The sequence below is a fragment of the Pongo abelii genome, chromosome 2, assembly GCF_028885655.2.
Source record: "Pongo abelii isolate AG06213 chromosome 2, NHGRI_mPonAbe1-v2.0_pri, whole genome shotgun sequence".
NCBI classification, from domain to species: Eukaryota; Metazoa; Chordata; class Mammalia; order Primates; family Hominidae; genus Pongo; species Pongo abelii.
Window position 1 is genome coordinate 195,605,674 of NC_085928.1, and position 20,473 is coordinate 195,626,146.

Consider the following 20,473-nt stretch of genomic DNA (forward strand, 5'->3'; position numbering starts at 1 on the left):
TCTCAAAAAAAAAAAAAAAAAAGAATAAGGGCATTCACTTACATGATCATGGATTACCAACATCAGGAAATTAACATTGATATAATACTATTATGTAATCTACAGGTCTTATTTAAATTTTTATCTCATAACTTTTTCTTTTTCCTAATACAGGATCCAGTGCAGGATTGGGTATTGCACATAGTTTTCATGTCTCTTTGATCTACTTTATTCTGCAACAACTCCTTGCCCTTTCTTTGTGTTCAGTGGCATTAATATTTTAATTTTGTCTGATATTTACTGATGATTTGCTTCAGATTATGCCTTTTTTTTTTTTTGTGAAACACCGCATAAGTGGTATGCATTTCAAAAGCATCACCCAAGGAAGGAGGGGCATAATGTCAGTTTGTCGCATTGTTGGTAATGGCAGGAAAGGCAGATTTGTCACCAGCAACTGTGACTGGGTAGGAATTCCAGGCTTCAGTTCCTTTAGCATTTATTAATTTAGCATTCAGCAGATATTTATTGAGGGCCTTTTGGCTTAGACCCTGTACTAAGATAACAGTGGTGAAAGGATGTAATCTCTTTTCATGGAATTTAAAGTTTAGTGTGGAATATAGACGTTAAACAAATAATCACACCAATAATGAATTTCAGTGGTTCCAGGTGACTAAAGGAAAAATGCAGTATCAGAAGGGGTATATGCAATAGGGGAGCTAAATCTAGATTTGGGGTTGGAAATGGGCATGAAGAGGAAGGCAGAGACTTTCTTTGTGTGGCAGCTCTAGTTTAGAAACAGACATTCATTCCATAGTGGAATGCTGGGGTGCCCTGTGCTCTAGGGATAGATCTAACTTTTGCATAATTGTACTGGTCTGACTTGCCAAGAGTAAAGCAACTTGCTTGACCTAAAGCAGCTTAATCACAGGATGGTCTGGGAGCTTAGATTCCAGCAATTTAAGCAGCTTGGTGATACTTTTTTTCTTTTTTTTTCTGTTGCTCAGTTTTACTTTGAACTCAGAAGGCTATAATAGAAGACCAGGTGGCCGTCGCCATAGCAAAGGTAATCCAGAGAGTTCTTTAATGTGGAAACCTCAGGAACAGGCTGTAACAGAGATGATTTCTGAAGAGAGTGGCAAGGGTCTGAGGCGTCCCCATTGTACTGTGGAGGAGGTAAGCCTTTTTAGCTTGATTTCTTAAAGAAAATTTTTTACAGCTCTTCCCAAGGATGCTGCCTAGAGACACTCAGAATGGTTCAACATTTGACATACCATTGTAGGTTTTCCTACAATACAGCCTCTAACAAAATGAGGCTGTCTTAAACCCAGATGCACCAAAAATCTGCATGCAGCATGTGCCCAGGCAGACTTTGAGGGGTTCATGCTATGAGACCTAAAGTTCTTATGAGATTGTCCAGATCACATTAGCAAGGCCTATAGCGGCCACGTGTGCTCAATGAGTCCGTGACAGGATCAAGCATGTTGCTTGTCAAGGAGCAGAAAATTGTTGTGAAAGTATTGAAGGCACAGACACAGAGTCAGACAGCTAAATTTAAAAATGAAACTTTTTTGAGTAATAAAAATTAAAAGACTAAAAAGAATTTTTAATGAATATTTTTGGGAGCAAATAATATATCTACTATGTTATATATTTCTTTTTTCCTTTTTTTTTTTTTTTTGAGACAGAGTGAGAATCTTGTCACCCATGCTGGAGTGCAGTGGTGCAGTCTTGGCTCACTGCAACCTCTGTCTCCCATGTTCCAGCATATGTTATATATTTCAAAAGGTACTAAAGTATATACGGTAACTAAGTTTCTCAGACTCCCTTCCATACCTGGCTTCCACCACCATGTTTACTTCTTAGCAAGTAACCTCTGATACCTATATGTATTCTTTTATAGATATTCTATATACATATAATTTAGTCAATTTTTAGATGTGGTTATTTTTATCATAAGGAAGAAAAAGAGTCATGTTAGGAAGAGATAAGATTAAATTCTTTTTTTTTTTTTTTTTTTTTTTTTTTGAGACAGAGTTTTGCTCTTGTTGCCCAGGCTGGAGTACAATGGTGTGATCTTGGCTCACTTCAACCTCCACCTGCCAGGTTCAAGTGATTCTCCTGCCTCAGCCTCCCAAGTAGCTGGGATTACAGGCATGTGCCACCACGCCTGGCTAATTTTTTGTATTTTTAGTAGAGATGAGGTTTCACCATGTTGGCCAGGCTGGTCTCAAACTCCCGACCTCAGGTGATACACCTACCTCAGCCTCCCAAAGTGCTGGGATTACAGGCATGAGCCACTGCGCCTGGCCAAGATTAGATTCTTTTTGGGTAACTGAATTAGTCTAACTTGCTTTTTTAAAAAAAATTTATCAAGTTATTTTTTTATATAGAGAGATGGGATCTCGCTATGTTGTCCAGGCTAGTTTCAAACTTGTGGACTCAAGCGATCCTCCAGCGTCGGCCTCCCAGAGTGCTGGGATTACAGGCGTGAGCCACTGCGTCCAGCCATAACTTGTTTCTTTTTACAAACTTTAATAACTGTGACTAAGGAAGGGAAGTAAATGGTGTGCATCTCTGCTTTTTCCTTCACCTTTCAGAACACTCAGCATGATGAAGAGTCAGTCTTTTTACTTTCCTTTTGAGTTTTTCCTTTATTCCAGGAAAATTTAGAATTATTCCTGTATCTGGCACTCCTGAGGACCATCTGCTGTTTCACTTGCCAACTAGTTTTCTGAGCCACTTGTTTAATTTAGTTCATCAAAGAAATATTTATTTGGGTCCCAGGTGCTGTGCTAGTTGTACTGTGCTAGCAATTCAAGATTAAATGAAATGCAGTTTCTGCTCTCTAAGAGCTTATACATAAATAGTTGCTATTTGATAAGCAGGCAGAGAGAGAGGAATGGATCATATCCCTGAAAGGGGTTTTAAGATGAGGTGTTAAATATTCCAGTCTCTTAGATGAGAAATCAGAAATGGGACTGAGCCAGTATCTACAGGGAAATATGCAGAAGATATACTCTAGAAATATTGGTAGGTAGTATTAGCAAGGACGTATCTGTTGATTAAGTGTGATCTAAAGTAGATAGAAGGGTCTGAGTCCCAGATTTCAGTTTTGGGAATCACTACGTGTCACTTACCAAGATAACCCTATGTTTATGGGGAAGATGATGACTCCAGTTTTGGACATTGTTTAAACTCCCTGTGAAACCCACAAGAAACCCTCTCCTGGAAGCTTGTGGATATATGTGATGGGAATTTTGAGGAGGAGACACATTTCTGAATCTTTAACCTGTTGGTGTTATTTAAATCAAGGGAGCTGATGAGATTATTCAGGGAAGGAATGTAGTGCAAGAAGAGATATGGGCAAACCATCAGTATGATGTAGGCAGAAGGAATAGTCTGCAGTGGAGACAGAGAAAAGAGTCAGAAGAGCTTGTTGTGTAGGAAAGCAAGGCAGGCCAGCAGGGTGGAATGCTGAAGAGAGATCAAGCAACATAAGGGCTGGAAAAGTGTCTGTTAAATGTAGCCATAGAGGTTACTGGTGATGTTGGTGAGGCCAATTCATTTTGGAAGCTGCATATTCTCGTTATGCAAGCAGGTGATTTCTGCTGAGTTTTTTTGTAGTTAACCTAATTCTGTTCAACCCAGTTCTGTCAAAAACCTAGATGCCATCAGAATTTAGCAGATAACACGAATAAAGTGGGCTGGAGAGCAGTGGCTCATCTAAATGGGATAGCCCTACGTAGCTATAGATTGTAGATTCAGTTGATCAAAGGAGGCTAGATTTTTTTATTTTTAAAAAATGTATAAAGTTAGTAATTAATTCAAAGAAATATTAAAAACATAGTGCTGGCAAATAAAACCATCTATGGTTTACATTTGGCCTTTTAATTATAAATTTAATGTGCTGGTACTTATCTAACATGCTTTCTTTTATTTAGGGTGTTCAAAAAGAGGAAAGAGAAAAGTACCGAAAGTTATTGGAACGACTTAAAGAAAGTGGTCATGGAAACTCTGTCTGTCCTGTAACTTCAAATTATCACAGGTGACAATGAGCTAACAGATAATGCTTTGCTAGGCATCTTTTTTTTGTTTGTTTTGGAGAAAGTATTGGTGGGAAGGGCTATATTGAAAGAAGAGGTTAACCCTGAGAGAACTAGCTCTGTCATTTGCCTGGATATTTATCTAGTAATAATATGTAACAGTGGTTTTGCAAAGTAAAATTTTATGTTACCTTTAGCACCTTTTGTTCAAGTAAACTTTTACTTGAAACTCTTATATAAAAAAGTGGATCACTGGTTGAAGTAGGGCTCCCAAGAGGCAGAGAGTTTCTTCAACCTCCCCAGCATACATTTCCCACAATCTCTCTCTCTACCTCCCTTCCCCACCCCACTCCTGCCCATCTCTCCATTTCTCCCATCTCCCTTCCTTCCTTCCTTTCTCCCTTTCTCCTTCACCTCCTTCCGGTCTTTCTTTTTGTCTTTTTTCCTTCCCCTTGCCTCACCCCCACCCCATGAGACACACCTAGTCCCTACGGCATCATAGAGATTGAATCTTAGCACATTTGGAAACCCACTAGAGACAAGATTAAAGTCTCCCAGGTCATAACAATTTTCCTTATAGGACAGCTTGTTAATTAAATAATGATTTGAGCAAATATTAATAGATGAGAGTGGCAGAAGGAAGTGATATTTGGCCTTGTATTTGCCTGTGGAAAGGAGGACAAAAAATGTGTGAGCTCAGGATTGAGGTACAATAGGTAATTCTAACAAGTGGTGTAAGAAAACACAGGGATCCCAGAAATTATATAATAGCAAATCGAAGATTAAAAAGTCACACAATACTATCTAACTTTTTTTTTTTTTTTTTTGAAATGGAGTTTCACTATTGTTGCCCAGGCTGGAGTGTAGTGACGCAATCTCGGCTCACTGCAACCTCCGCCTCTTGGGTTCAAGCGATTATCCTGCCTCATCCTCCTGAGTAGCTGGGATTACAGGCGTCCACCGCCACGCCCAGCTAATTTTTTGTATTTTTGGTAGAGACGGGGTTTCACCATGTTGGCCAGGCCAGTCTCGAACACCTGATCCCAGGTAGTCCACCTGCCTCAGCCTCCCAGAGTGCTGGGATTACAGGCGTGAGCCACCGCACCCAGCCTACTATCTAGCTTTTGAATGCAGAAATAACAGATTATTTGAGAATAATCAGTTGTGAACTTTTAAAAAAAATTCTTTTGGTTTAGTCAGAATGTCAGTATTTTCTCCATTTTGACCAGCCATATGTTGGAAACAGCAGTATGTTTAACGAACTCTTAGCTTTGTCATGTTGGCGAAACCCTCAAACTATTTTTGCTTTTTAAAGTTCCTGCTTTGGCTGGGCACAGTGGCTCACGCCTGTAATCCCAGCACTTTGGGAGGCTGAGGCAGATGGATCACGAGGTCAGGAGATCGAGACCATCCTGGCTAACACGGTGAAATCCCGTCTCTACTAAAAAATACAAAAAATTAGCTGGGCGTGGTGGCGGGCACCTGTAGTCCCAGCTACTCGAGAGGCTGAGGCAGGAGAATGGTGTGAACCCGGGAGGCGGAGCTTGCAGTGAGCAGAGATTGTGCCACTGCACTCCAGCCTGAGCTACAGATCGAGACTCCATCTCAAAATAAATAAATAAATAATTAAAGTTCCTGCTTTTGGCTGGGTGCGGTGGCTCACACCTGTAATCCCAGCGCTTTGGGAGGCCGAGGCAGGTGAGTCACCGGAGGTCAGGACTTCGAGACCAGCCTGACCAACATGGTGAAACCCCATCTCTACTAAAAATACAAAAATTAACCAGGTGTAGTGGCGTGCGCCAGTAATCCCAGCTACTTGGGAGGCTGAGGCAGGAGAACCGCTTGAACCTGAGAGGTAGAGATTTCAGTGAGGCCGAGATCACACCACTGCACTGCAGCCTAGGCGACAGTGGGAGACTCCATCTCAAAAAACAAAAAATTCTTGCTTTTAATGTATTTTTTCAGGATCCACTTAAATATATAGCTTAAAAAGTTTTTTATCTTTTAATCTGAGTTTTGTCACACTGAGATTTTTCAGTTAATGCATCACTGGGGATTCAGAACCTCTGATTTTACAAACAGAGAAACTGGAGGTTAGGTAACATGGCTGAAATATTATTAGAATCAGGATTAGACTCCTTTTATCCTAGTCCCACATAGTTGCTTCCTTTCTGTTGTAATTTGATATAATAGCGTAATCAATCACCCCTATTTGAAGAAGCTTGCTGGACAGAGATAGTGCATATTAATGGTAGACTTTGCTTTTGTATCTGATCTCCCTCACTTTTTGTGTTTCTAAGTTCTCAAAGAAGTCAGATGGACACACTAAAGACCAAAGGCTGGGGGGAAGAGCAAAATCACGGAGTCAAAACAACTCAGTTTGTTCCAAAACAATGTGAGTTCCCAGATTTAGCCTTGTCTTAATATATTGACCTTAGTTCATGTTACAGTGTTCATATGAGGTAGAAAATTGACATTCCAGTGTAGATGGTGTACCAAAATACTGTCAAATCTCGCAGCACTGGGCCGGGCGCGGTGGCTTACGCCTGCAATCCCAGCACTTTGGGAGGCCAAGGCAGGTGGATCACCTGAGGTCAGGAGTTCAAGACCAGCCTGGCCAACATGGTAAAACCCCATCTCTACTAAAAATACAAAAATTAGCCAGGCGTGGTGGCACTTGCCTGTAATCCCAGCTACTCCTGAGTAATTCAGTAGAATTGCCTGAACCTGGGAGGTGGAGATTGCAGTGAGCCAAGATCACGCCACTGCACTCCAGCCTGGGTGACAGCGAGACTCTGTCTCAAAAAAAAAAAAACAACAAAAAAACAAAACTCACAGCATTGACTGGGGCTTATCTAGGAATTTAGTAGAAAAGCTGTTTCAGGGTGAAATAGATTCATAACATGGCTCTGGATTATTATTCCTAAGCTGCTAGATAGTAGCAACTATTTTGTGAGCTGAAATTTTATTATATTCCTTATATAACAATTTCCTTATATTTCTCCACTTACTGTCCACTAAATGACAGCTTACCAGATAAGCAGATATCACTCAGTTTATAGTAAAGATTATATTTAAACAGCGAAGATATGTATGCATTTTTTTAGGCAACTTAGTATATAGGGAGGCTAGTGTCTTTGGAATTCACTGTAGCGTTTCAGTGTAGAGGAATGTTTTGATGTTGTGGAAACTCTGTAAGCTGAAATTCTAACTATATTATCCATTAATGAAGGAAACATTTAATCTTTTCTTTACCATCCTCACAGATAGACTTGTTGAAACAAGGGGACCTCTATGTTCATTGAGAAGTGAAAAGAGGTATGTACATTCAGTTCATTCTACACTTTCTTTTAATATATATTTTCTTACTTTATAAGCTGTATTTATGAGTAAGCAGTTCTGAGGAATTGTGAACTCTCTTGAGTTCTGGTAGTTGGTCGGCATATAGGGTAGATAGGTAGCTAGCTGTTTTGTCAGATGCCCACCCTAGCCTGGTGGGTTGGGGGGTGCCCCTTATCTCCCAGGCATCAGGGGTTGGGAGAAGCACATGCTTCTTAGATGGGAGTTTGGTTGGAGTGGGGATGTCTAGTGATCAGTGTCTTTAGGATAGGAACAGTAAAGGCAGCTCTGCATGCTTTAGGATTTTGGGATGATGGTTTATAGCAGAGTTTGTAAACTATGGCCCATGGGCCAAATCTGGTCTACTTGCTTATTTTTGTATAGTAAATTTCTATTGGAACATGCGAATTCATTTACATACTGTCTGGCTGCTTTTAAATTACAGTGGCAGAGTTGCCAGATGTGCCCAAGACCATAAAACCTGCAAAGCCTAAAATACTGTCTGTTCCTTTTCAGAAAAGTTCGTTGACTCCTGGTTTAGAGTATTATATAAACTCAATGCAATTTTTATTTACAAATTACGAAATCTTATTTCTAAAACTAGGATGTACTAGGTTTGAATCATCTAGCAGAAGTCTATCATCTCTCAATTTTTTTCCTTAGGTGTTCAAAGGGGAAAATTACTGATACAGAGAAGATGGTTGGAATCAGATTTGAAAATGAAAGTGTAAGTAAAAATCCTAGTTACATTTGATATCTGTTTACTTACATAACTTATGTTTTGGTGCCCATGAAAAGCAAGAAAAAGTGTATATATATATATATAAAACTTTGATTGTTAATTCTGTTGTTTTTCTTTAAAAAAGCAGCAAGCCAGCCAGGCATAGTGGCTCATGCCTGTAATCCCAGAACTTTGGGAAGCCAAGGCAGAAGGATCACTTGAGCCCAGGAGTTTGAGACCAGCCTGGGCAACATAGTGAGACTGTCTCCACAAAAAAATTTAAAAGTTAGCCAGGCATGGTGGCATGTCTGTAGTCCCAGCTACTCGGGAAGCTAAGGTGGGAGGATCGCTTGAGCGCAGGAGGTCAAGGCTGCAGTGAGCTGTGATCACACCATAGCACTCCAGCCTAGGTGACAGAATGAGACTCTGTCTCAAAAAAAAAGCAGCAGGAAGCATTGAAAATACACAACTTTTTTCTTCCTTCTGAGTTGTTGGAGTTTTGCCTCTGTACAGTAGCCACCTTTGTTTATGAGAGACGAACCTGCCTCCATACCAGCATGTTACCTACATTTTATGGCTTCTTAGGGAGAATTTCTTAAACATCGTACATCTCTGCAGAGAGATGATATGTTCTGGGTTGCTGGCAGAATTCTATTTGTTTACCACAATTGTGGTATATAGGTGTTCATTTTACAAAAACAAATTAAGTGGTACATTAATGTTTTGTGCATTTTCTGTAATATAAAATGACTTTTTTCAAGGCTAAACTAGAACCAAATTTAGTTACTATAAAGATAGTAGGGATTTATTCTGAGTGATGGGATTATGGGTCATATTGTTTGCTGTTTAAAACTTTCATAATATCTTTTAAACATACTAATTTTAATTGTGATAGGAGAACTAAAAATACTTTTCTTGCTACTTCCAGGGAAGGTGGTGAGTGTTCTGTTTGATGGTTCATAACTGAGGGTCTTGTGAGGCCTAGATCTGGAGCTTTTTTTGTTCCCCCTTGCAGAGACAGACAGATAGGGTAAATCTACTCACTTGGGGGATTTGCTAATTCTCTTTTCTTTCACATTAGTGGCAGTTTTATATTTCATGTGTAATCTGTGTTTATATTTGCAAGTATCAAACATGTCAGTAGAATTTAGATAATTTTTTGATCAGAGGAGGGGATACCAACTGGAGCCTGACCTATCAGAAGAAGTGTCGGCCCGACTCCGCCTGGGCAGTGGAAGCAATGGCTTACTCAGGAGGAAAGTGTCAATAATTGAGACAAAGGAAAAGAATTGCTCAGGCAAAGAAAGGGACAGAAGAACGGATGATCTCCTTGAACTTACAGAGGTATTGTTCTTTGTATTGATCCTAAAAAGAGGCGTGTCTTTAAGTAACCTCAGTTGTTCTAACTTGAATGTTTTGTTTTGAGCACTTTCTCCAGGCTAGGGGTGAGTACATGAAGACAGGCCAGGTCCATGGTCTGTTGATTCACTTTGACGACATTAATCTTTAGTGAGTCATGCTCATTAGTGGCCTAAGGGATCAGATTGATATTCAGCAAATGGGAGTCAACACCATCATCTCATATCTTGGAATACAACAGATTCTTTGTAAATTCTAACCTTCAAATATGTTGAGTTATATAGTATGGGTTTGGCATTAGGAATAAGTTCATTGCATTTTTTTAAAAAGTTATTATAGTTTACTAAAATGCCCCCTTTGTTGATTATTGCATTTGAAAATAGTAAAAACTTACAGAACATAAAGAATGAAGGTAGTTAAAATTCTTATTTTAAAGATGTGCCCACATCTTGGCTTCCTCCACAACGTTGCCCTAGTAGGCAAATCTCTTGAATACTTACTGTTATATTGAGCATGCAGGTGGACAGAGATCCATAAAATAGTGAAGCTATGTGCAGTGGGAAGAAGCATATATTTAGAAGAAAATAATTTCTTTTTTTTGAGACAGAGTTTCGCTCTTGTTGCCCAGGCTGGAGTGCAATGGCACAATCTTGGCTCACTGCAACCTCTGCCTCCTGGGTTCAAGTGATTCTCCTGGCTCAGCCTCCCTAGTAGCTGGGATTACAGGCACTTGCCACCACGCCCAGCTAATTTTTGTATTTTTAGTAGAGACCGGGTTTCACCGTGTTGCCCAGGCTGGTCTTGAATTCCTGACCTTAGATGATCTACCCACCTTGGCCTCCCAAAGTGCTGGGATTATAGGCGCAAGCCACTGCCCCCGGCCTAGAGGAAAATAATTTCTATTGGGTTTATAGATTTAGTTTTGTATCTTAAATAATGCATTTATCTGCATAATTCTTTAGTATGATGAAGCCATTTATTCCATAAGGAGTCAATTGCTAGACTGCTGGGTGATTTCCAAGTTTCTGCCTGTTTGCTTATTCTCTTCATGTCAAAAAGGATGGTATGACCCCTTAGATGTCCTAATCTTATTTTGATGTTTTATTTATTTATTTATTTTTGAGATGGAGTCTCGCTCTGTTGCCAGGCTGGAGTGCAGTGGCACAATCTCAGCTTACTGCAGCCTCTGCCTCGCAGGTTCAAGTGATTCTTCTGCCTTAGCCTCCTGTGTAGCTGGGACTACAGGCGCGTGCCACCACGCCCCGCTAATTTTTGTATTTTTAGTAGAGATGGAGTTTCACCATGCTGGCCGGGCTGGTCTCGAACTCCTGACCTCATGATCTGCCCGTCTTGGCTTCCCAAAGTGCTGGGATTACAGGCGTGAGCCACTGCACCCAGCCTATTTTGATGTTTTAAAAGTTTAAAGGAGAGAATGGAGGTGGCTTATGCCTGTAATCCCAGCACTTTGGGAAGCCAAGAGGGGCGAATCATGAGGTCAGGAGTTCGAGACCAGCCTGGCCAGCATGGTGAAACCCCGTCTTTACTAAAAATACAAAAAAATAGCTGGCATGGTGGTACGCACCTGTAATTCCAGCTAATCAGGAGACTGAGGCATGAAAATTGTTTGAACCTGGGAGGCAGAGGTTGCAGTGAACTGAGATCATGCAGCTGCATGCACTCCAGCCTGGGTAACAAAGTGAGAAGCTGTCTCAAAAAAAAAAAAAAAAATAGGGAAAAAGGGCCAGGCGGGTGGCTCACACCTGTAATCCCAGCACTTTGGGAGGCCGAGATGGGCGGATCACGAGGTCAGGAGATCGAGACCATCCTGGCAAACACAGTGAAACCCCATCTCTACTAAAAATACAAAAAATTAGCTGGGCGTGGTTGCAGGCGCCTGTAGTCCCAGCTACTTGGGAGGCTGAGGCAGGAGAATGGCGTGACCCCAGGAGGTGGAGCTTGCAGTGAGCTGAGATCACACCACTGCACTCCGGCCTGGGAGACTGAGCGAGACTCCGTCTCCAAAAAAGAAAAAAAGTTTAAAGTGGAAAGGGAGCAAAGTCCAGGAAATTAGATGCACCTGGGTTCAAATCTTCGTTCTACCTTTTAATAATTATATGACTTTGAATATGTAAAATAAATTCTCTGGGTTTCAATTTTCTCTATAAAATGGTAATAATGTCTTCCTCACTAATATGGATCAATGATGTGCTTCAAGCATCTAACACCATGTTTGACTCATGGTGGTTAATACGTAGTAGTAGGAAAATTGAGACTATACTTTAGATGTAAATATTATTATTAAATTATTATTTCCACAAGTTAATAAGTGAACCAGGATTTGTTGTAAGTATTACTTACAACAAATAAGTAAGACTACTTTGTAGTTATAAGTTAAAATATTTTCAGGGCTGGTGCGGTGGCTCATGCCTATAATCTCAGCACTTTGGGAGGCCAAGGCGGGTATTGCTTGAGCCCAGGAGTTTGCAACCAACTTGGGCAATATAATGAGGTCCCATCTCTATTACTAAAGATAAGAAAAAAATGTTTTCATACTGTAGTTTAGTAGGTCTTTGATAGTATATTTTTCTCAAGAGTCAGGTGTTGCCGAGATGAAAAACTTTTTTCAGTCTCGGAGTTTTCAATAACTGATAACGAATGGTTCTATATTAAAATAGCAACTTCTGGACTTTCTAATTCAGGACATGGAAAAGGAAATCAGTAATGCCCTAGGCCATGGCCCACAGGATGAAATCCTAAGTAGTGCTTTCAAATTGCGAATTACTCGAGGAGATATTCAGACATTAAAGAACTATCACTGGCTCAATGATGAAGTAAGTTGTATTCCCTCCCCCCTTTTGGCTATCATTAAGTTTATTTATTTATTATCTACAATCAAAGTGACTCCTACTCAGTTATAATGGGTTGGTAAAGCAACTCTTAGTTATAATTAAAACAAAAACATCTTAAATCTTAAAAAGATGGTTAGTTCTGATTTTCTGCCTTTCATTAGCGATGTTTCCCTTTTCTGCATCTGTATTTTATTGCATCCACCACTTCATTTACTGGTCTTCAATAAACCCTGGGTACAGCTGATAAATGGGAGGAAGCAGCAAGTGATACTGTATTTTAGGTGAATTCTTACAGTAGCTGTTTCTTTGTTTTTGTTTTTTGGTTTTGTTTTTGAGACAGAGTTTTGCTCTTGTTGTCCAGGCTGGAGTGCAATGGCACAATCTTGGCTCAGCGCAACCTCCGCCTCCTGGGTTCAAGCAATTCTACCTCAGCCTCCCAAGTAGCTGGGACTACAGGCATGCGCCACCATGCCCGGCTAATTTTGTATTTTTAGTAGAGATAGGGTTTCTCCATGTTGGTCAGGTTGGTCTCAAACTCTGGACCTCAGGTGATCCGCCCACCTTGGCCTCCCAAAGTGCTGGGATTACAGGCGTGAGCCACCGTACCTGGCCTGTTTTATTTTTTGAGTAATAAAGGGATATATTGATCACTATATACTATGTGTATTTTTCTTTGAGTGATAGCTGAAAAATTTTGCCTAACTTGTCATCTTGTAACCTTAATACATTTAGCAAAAGCTAACTCTTAAGTTCTTTGACAATTTTCTGGTGGGTTCTTCCCCGAACTGCTTAGCCCCTGCATCTTCTCTCTTTGAGGGAAGTCCCCTATGACTAGTTACTTATAAACACATTCTTTGAAAACAGGAATGTTTTGTTTTACATTATAAATGTAATTTATTTATCGTAGAACATTTGGAAAAAACAGGAAAAGTAAAAAATATTACTGTTCAAAAGTACCACCACTCGGCCGGGCGTGGTGGCTCACGCCTGTAATCCCAGCACTTTGGAAGGCTGAGGCGGGCGGATCACGAGGTCAGGAGACTGAGACCATCCTGGCTAACACAGTGAAACCCCGTCTCTACTAACAATACAAAAAAATTAGCCAGGCGTGGTGGCGGGTACCTGTAGTGCCAGCTACTTGGGAGGCTGAGGCAGGAGAATGGCGTGAACCCGGGAGGCAGAGCTTGCGGTGAGTCGAGATGGCGCCAGTGGACTCCAGCCTGGGCGACAGAGCAAGACTCCGTCTCAAAAAACAAGTATCACCACTCAGAGATAAATAAAATGTTATTATTTTGGTGTATGTCCTTCCAGTTAATATTTTAAAATTGAAGTCTAATTTATATGTAGTAAAATTCACTTACTGTTAATATTTCTGCATATTTTTGGTGTGATACGGTTATGTAGATCTTTCCATTATTGCACAGACTTTCTTCCTGGATTCCTTCTTCTGGCTGTTAAGTGTTACATGCCTTAAAAGTACAGTTTCATTCCATTTTCATGTGTCCCATTTTGCACTGATCACTTTTTTCCCTGTCTTCTACTATAGACAGTCTTTTTATCCCCTTCTTTAGTAACTTACCTTCGAATTCATCCTTATTCAGGTAGAAATTTAGTTTTGATAATATGTTTGCCATGTTCCAGCTTTTGCTCCCTTGGTATTTTGTAGGTCATTAATTTTTACATGAATCTTCTGGTGGAAAGAAATAAAAAGCAAGGCTATCCAGCACTTCATGTATTCAGTACTTTCTTCTATCCTAAATTAAAGTCTGGGGGTTACCAAGCAGTGAAACGATGGACCAAAGGGGTAAATCTCTTTGAACAAGAAATTATTCTGGTGCCTATTCATCGGAAGGTACATTGGAGCCTGGTGGTGAGTAGAGAGGGTTAATGGTTAATTGTTGGACTTGGATAAAGACCATTTTTTAAAAATAATGCTGCCCTTTTCTGCCCTGTGTATAGAGGCCAATAGTATATATTATAAGCATACTCTGCAGAGTCTCTTTTTAGTTTTTTTTTTTTAATGTCCCATCCTTCACCCAACCCTTTTAGTTCTTTTTATTTATTTATTCTTTAAAAAATTTTATGTTTATTTTATTTTACTATTTTTTAAAATTAGAGACCAGGTCTCGCTCTGTTGCCCAGGCTGGAGTGAATTGGTGCGATCATAGCTCATTGTAGCCTGGAAGTCCTGGACTCAGGTGATCCTCCTGCCTCAGCCTCCTGAGTGACTAGGACTACAGGCATGGTCCACCATGCTTGCCTAATTTTATTTATTTATTTGGCAAGATGGAGTCTTGCTATGTTGCCCTGGTTGGTATCCAATGCTTGGCCTCAAGTGGTTCTCCTGCCTCAGTTTTTCAAAGTGCTGGTATTACAGGTGTGAGCCACCATGCCTGGCCTTTTTTTCTTTTTCTTTCTTTTCTTTTTTTTTAATTTTTATTTTTAGAGACAGGGTCTCATTCTGCCACCCAAGCTGGCATGCAGTGGCACAACCATAGCTCACTGTAACCTCCACCTCCTGTGCACAAGTGATCCTTTCACTTTAGCCTCCCAGGTAGCTGGGACTACAGACATGCACCACTATGCCTGGCTAATTTTTTTAAATTTATTTTAATTTTTTTGTAGAGACAAGAGTCTTGTTTTTTTGCCCAAGCTAGTCTTGAGCTCCTGGCTTTAAGCAGTCCTCCCACCTCAGCCTCTCAAAATGATGGGTGAGATGCCACACCTGGCCTCCTTTTTAGTTCTTGAGTTGAACAACTTTTAGAAGGCTACAAGACAAAGTCCTTGTACTTGAGGAGCTTTTTTTTTTTTTTTTTTTTTGAGATGGAGTTTTGCTCTGTTTCGCAGGCTGGAGTGCAATGGCGCAATCTCGGCTCACTGCAGCCTTCGCCTCCCGGGTTCAAGCGATTCTCCTGCGTCAGCCTCCTGAGTAGCTGGGATTACAGGCAGGCACCACCATACTTGGCTAATTTTTGTATTTTCAGTAGAGATGGGGTTTTACCATGTTGGTCAGACTGGTCTCAAACTCCTGACCTCGTGATCCGCCACCTCAGCCTCCCAAAGTGCTGGGATTATAGGTGGGAGCCATCGCGCCCGGCCGAGGAGCTTTCATTTTTAACAGGAAAGAGTCTTAGTACACATAAGGGTTATTAAATTTATTTAGTTTTGTTTACATGCATTTATAAGGCCAGGTGTGGTGGCTCATGCCTATAATCCCAGACTTTGGGAGGCTGAGGCAGGAGGGGTTGCTTGAGCCCAAGAGTTTGAGACCAGCCTGGGCAACATGCAAAGACCCTGTCTATACAAAAATTTAAAAATTTGCTGGGCCTAGTGGTGCACACCTGTGGTCCCAGCTACTTGGGAGGCTGAGGTGGAAGATTCCCTGAGCCCAGGAGGTCGAGGCTGCAGTGAGCTGTGATCACACCACTGCACTCCAGCCTGGGTGACAGAGTGAGATCTTGTCTCAAAAAAAAAAAAAAAAAAAAGACAAAGAAAAGAAAGGAAGAAAAGAAGGAAAGAAAGAAAGATACAGATATAAAGAAAGCAAAAAAAAAAAGTCTCATCACTCTGAGAGGACCACTAATTTTTTAACTTAGGAACACACTTTTTTTTACTAAAGATACGTAAGATACATTTTTAACTAAAAAAAAATTAATACATGTATCAATATAAGTGGATATCGTTTTTCTTTTTTTTTTTTGAGACAGAGTCTCGCTGTCACCCAGGCTAGAGTTCAGTGGCACAATCTCGGCTCACTGCAACCTCTGCCTCCCGGGTTCAAGTGATTCTCCTGCCTCAGCCTCCTGAGCAGCTAGGATTACAGGCACATGCCATCATGCCCAACTAATTTTTGTATTTCTAGTAGAGATGGGATTTCACCATGTTGGTCAGGCTGGTCTCGAACTCCTGACCTCATGAGCTGCCCGCCTCAGCCTCCCAAAGTGCTGGGATTACAGGTGTGAGCCACCATGCCTGGTCCATAAATGGATTTCTAAGATACATGAACAATTTATATTGGTACATGTATTTTTTAAAAGATGCTTTTATTTTTGGAAGTAAAACTCTCACTCCTCTTACATTTAAGGTATTTCTGGATGTTATCTTTTTCCATTATAGGTGATTGACCTAAGAAAAAAGTGTCTTAAATATCTGGATTCTATGGGACAAAAGGGCCACAGGATCTGTGAGATTCTCCTGTAAGTAAAGGTTGAAAACCTCACTACCCCCTGTTGAGGTGATCGCTCTTCTATCTCATCCTAGGAAGCTGTGTGGATGGTAGTCTAATGTATAGTTAAGGCTATTTCAGGACTTAGCATGCATTTTATTTTTAAAATAATAGCTGATTTCAACTGAGAAAACGTGTTTAGTAGCATCACTGGAAACAAGTTTGTCATGTATTATGATGTAAAATAGATCTTATTAGAATCCTGTGATTTGCATTAGATTTCTTTGGGATCGATACGTTATTCTGAATGTTCTAAGGAACTGTTAGTTGGGGAGTGTTAGTCCTCTAAATTCTTAAGCCCACTCATATCTTTATGCTTTCCATGAGAGTTGAGTTTATCTCAGAACCCAGGCGCAGTGTTTAAAGTGTGTGGTTTGAGGGGACTGTTTCAAATAGTAGTTGCTATAATAGAAACCGGTCTTTAAAGCATAGCTACTTCTTAGCTAGGTAAAGTAGTGACATGAGTTCAGTGAGAAAATGCAGCAGTAAGATGGGTCCATTTTTCCTTTTCTGCTCACTGGAAGCAATGAAGTTCCTTCTTTCAACTTTACTAAGGACAAATGAATCTTGTGAAGAAAAGTTGTTGCTAACAATAATTCAATATTGTTTTAGTATAAAATATTATTCTTATTTATGGTTGTTTACCTTGAATAAAAAGCATAGAGAAGAAAATTCTAAAAATCGTAAGATACACCAATTGTTTATAAAATGGTTCTCTTCTAGTCTTTTCTTTGAAGATGTGTATAGATTGTGCACACATACATTTGCGTTCATACGTATGCATGTATTATCCCATGTATAGAAATGTTCTTACTGGGATCATACAGTATAGTTTGATGTGCTGCTTGTAACAGGACTTGAAAATTCATATTTTATTACATTCATGCTTTTTTTTTTTTTTGAGATGGAGTCTCATTGTGTCACCCCATGCAGTGGTGCAGTCTCAGCTCACTGCAACCTCCACCTCCTGGGTTCAAGTGATGCTCATGCCTCGGCCTCCCAAGAAGCTGGGAGTACAGGCTTCTGTCACTACGCCTGGCTAATTTTTGAATTTTTAGTAGTGACGGAGTTTCTCCATGTTGATCAGGCTGGTCTTGAACTCCCAACCTCAGGTGATCCGCCCACCCCAGCCTCCCAAAGTGCTGGGATTACAGGCGTGAGCCACCGTGCCCGGCGATCTTTGGCTTTTTATGTTATTTATTTTTTGAGATGGAGTTTCACTCTTGCCGCCCAGGCTGGAGTGCAATGGCGTGATCTCGGCTCACTGCAACCTCTGTCTCCCAGGTTCAAGAGATTCTCCTGCCTCAGCTCCCAAGTAGCTGGGATTAAAGCCTTGTGCCACCACGCCCAGCTAATTTTGTATTTTTAGTAGAGATTTAGTAGAGATTTAGTAGCCATTTTGGTCAGGCTGGTCTCAAACTCCCGACCTCAGGTGATCCATCTGCCTTGGCCTCCCAAAATGTTGATTTACAGGCGTGAGCCACCACACCCGGCCTATGTTATTTTTTATATCTTAATTTTGGTGGGGGCATCTAATGCTTATCAACCTGATATATATTTCAACTTTTAAAAACAAGCATGTACAATTTTTGTAAGCAGACCTCCCCAAATTAAATAAAAAATCCAGAAAGCCACTTTGGGAGGCTGAGGCAGGCAGGATCACAGGCTCAGGAGGTCGAGACCATCCTGGCTAACACGGTGAAACCCCGTCTCTACTAAGAAAAATATAAAAAATTAGCAGGGCACGGTGGCGTCCTCCTGTGGTCCCAGCTACTTGGGAGGCTAAGGCAGGAGAATGGCGTGAACCCGGGAAGCACAGGTTGCAGTGAGCCGAGATCATGCCACTGCACTCCAGCCTGGACGACAGAGCGAGACTCTGTCTTAAAAAAAAAAAAAAAAAAAAATCCAGAAAGCAGTCACGTTTTTAAAAAGCTAATGAATATGGATTTGAGAATGGCATATCTGTTTAACATCACAAAGCCCTTTGTAACCATAATGGTTAGTTTCTGTAGGGATTTATTGATGTATTTCTTCTTTGTTTTGCTTTTTAGTCAGTATTTACAGGATGAAAGTAAGACCAAAAGAAATATTGATCTGAATCTTTTAGAGTGGACCCATTACAGCATGAAACCACATGTGAGTGACGATCATCTATATTTGACATACTTTGTTGCATTTACTAATAGTATATTATCCAGATTTGGCTCCCTTCCTGCCCTTCCTCCCTCCCTGCATACTTTTAAAGTACACATCATTTTTTTTCTTTCTTTCTTTTTTGTAGAGATGGGATCTTGCTTTGTTGCCCAGGCTAGTCTTGGGCCTCCCAAAACAAAGTGCTGGGATTACAGGTGTGAGCCACCATGCCTGGCCAGAGTATACATCTTAAGAATGATCTGCTTCTAAATCTTTAGCAATTAATTTAACTAAAATGGTTGCTTAGCTTTCGTCTTCTTGTCTAAATGTAAATATTAACATATGCTTGCATATCTCCCACAGAATTGGGAAGGAACCCACTACATTCAAGTTGGCTAATTTCCCGGTTGGTGCTAATGAAAGTTTACATTTCTTTTCCAAAATTTGGGAGTTTGTTTAAGTCTTAGGATCCCATGCCAAAAAAAGCATTTTAATTTCTAAACTGAAAAATTTGGGCCAGGCGTGGTGGCTCACACCTGTAATCCCAGCACTTTGGGAGGCCTAGGTGGGCAGATCACCTGAGGTCAGGAATTTGAGACCAGCCTGGCCAACATGGCAAAAACTTGTCACCACTAAAAATTAACTGGGTCTGGTGGCACGTGCTTATAATCCTAGCTACTCAGGAGGCTGAAGCAAGAGAATCACTTGAACCTGGTAGGCAGAGGTTGCAGTGAGCGGAGATAGCGCCACTGCACTCCAGCCTGGGCAACAGAGGCGAGACTGTCTCAAAAAAAAAAAAAAAAAAGAAAAAGAAAAATTTGAAGGATAAGCTTTGAAATTTCCTAAGGAGAGCACAGATATAAGGAAGAGTCTGTTAGGATGAATACTGTGTTCTGGTATGGGAAATGGAATAAAGAAAACAAATTGCCTTTCTTTGTATATTGTAGTCTCTAGTTTTGTCCATTCTGTGAGAGATGCTAGGCTCGAGAGAAAAGTGTGAGGTATCTGTGTATGTATGGGTGGTATGTATTTAAGCAAACTTTAAAAATCATAATAAACTTCATTTCTTTGAGTAAAAATTGAGCTATTGTCATCTAATGTGTTTTCCAGCAGTGGAAGTGGCCTCTCCCGTACTCTTACTAACTTGAGCTAATTGTGACTGACAGCCAGAGTGTGTCAGGGACTGCCAAGATTAGGGCAACACAGGCCTGAAGAAGGTGTGAGCTCATTGGGTTTAGAATCCACCACCTTTGGCTTATTATGCTCTTAGTGCTGCTTGTAGCAAGTGTTGTTTTTGCCTTACGGCAGAACTGATCCATCAAGGCAAGATCCTAATTGGTTAAAGCCTATCCAGGAACTTCTCTCTGTCCACCTTGAAGCTGTAGGGTCCAAAGCAGTAGTCTTATCTTCTTAGCTAGAGAAGTTACATTTCCGATTGACCACACTTGGCCCTTTTTAAAATTGATAAATGCTTCTGAAATAATTCTGACTAGCATCCCTGGTAGTAAACCTCCTTTCAGTTTGGTTTCTTGGAATGGGAGCTGAGAGATGCAACTCTCACTTTGTGTTTTTCTCTTCTGAAAAGCATTTCCTGTGGGGTCATGCACTCCATCTCATAGTTAGGGTTTGTGCCCTGCTATGGATTATGCCTATGCCATAGGATTGTGCTACTGCACTCTAGCCAATCAAATGCAGAGCCGTGGAGAATTAAACAAACACAAGAACAGAACAGAAAGGAAAAGCAGTGTTCACAAGTTACATCTTAGACCTGTGGCTTCAGTTCTCACAAGGCCTGTTTTTCCCTTGCTATGATCTATGTTTTATA

The 20,473-nt window shown here is 40.6% G+C and overlaps 1 protein-coding gene across 4 annotated transcripts in view; it reads left to right on the forward strand.

Annotated features, from left to right (window-relative positions):
* SENP2 (SUMO specific peptidase 2) overlaps window positions 1-20,473 on the forward strand; it is a 48,087-nt gene that overhangs the window by 22,631 nt on the left and 4,983 nt on the right. For 3 of the 4 annotated variants that reach the window (XM_024243984.3, XM_054550204.2, NM_001131526.1), the window contains 10 exon segments: window positions 984-1,152; window positions 3,921-4,024; window positions 6,323-6,417; window positions 7,289-7,340; window positions 8,025-8,088; window positions 9,250-9,426; window positions 12,141-12,272; window positions 13,957-14,160; window positions 16,407-16,486; window positions 18,567-18,651. In XM_024243984.3, coding sequence (XP_024099752.1) covers window positions 984-1,152; window positions 3,921-4,024; window positions 6,323-6,417; window positions 7,289-7,340; window positions 8,025-8,088; window positions 9,250-9,426; window positions 12,141-12,272; window positions 13,957-14,160; window positions 16,407-16,486; window positions 18,567-18,651 — 1,162 coding nt within the window. 4 annotated transcript variants of the gene reach the window in all.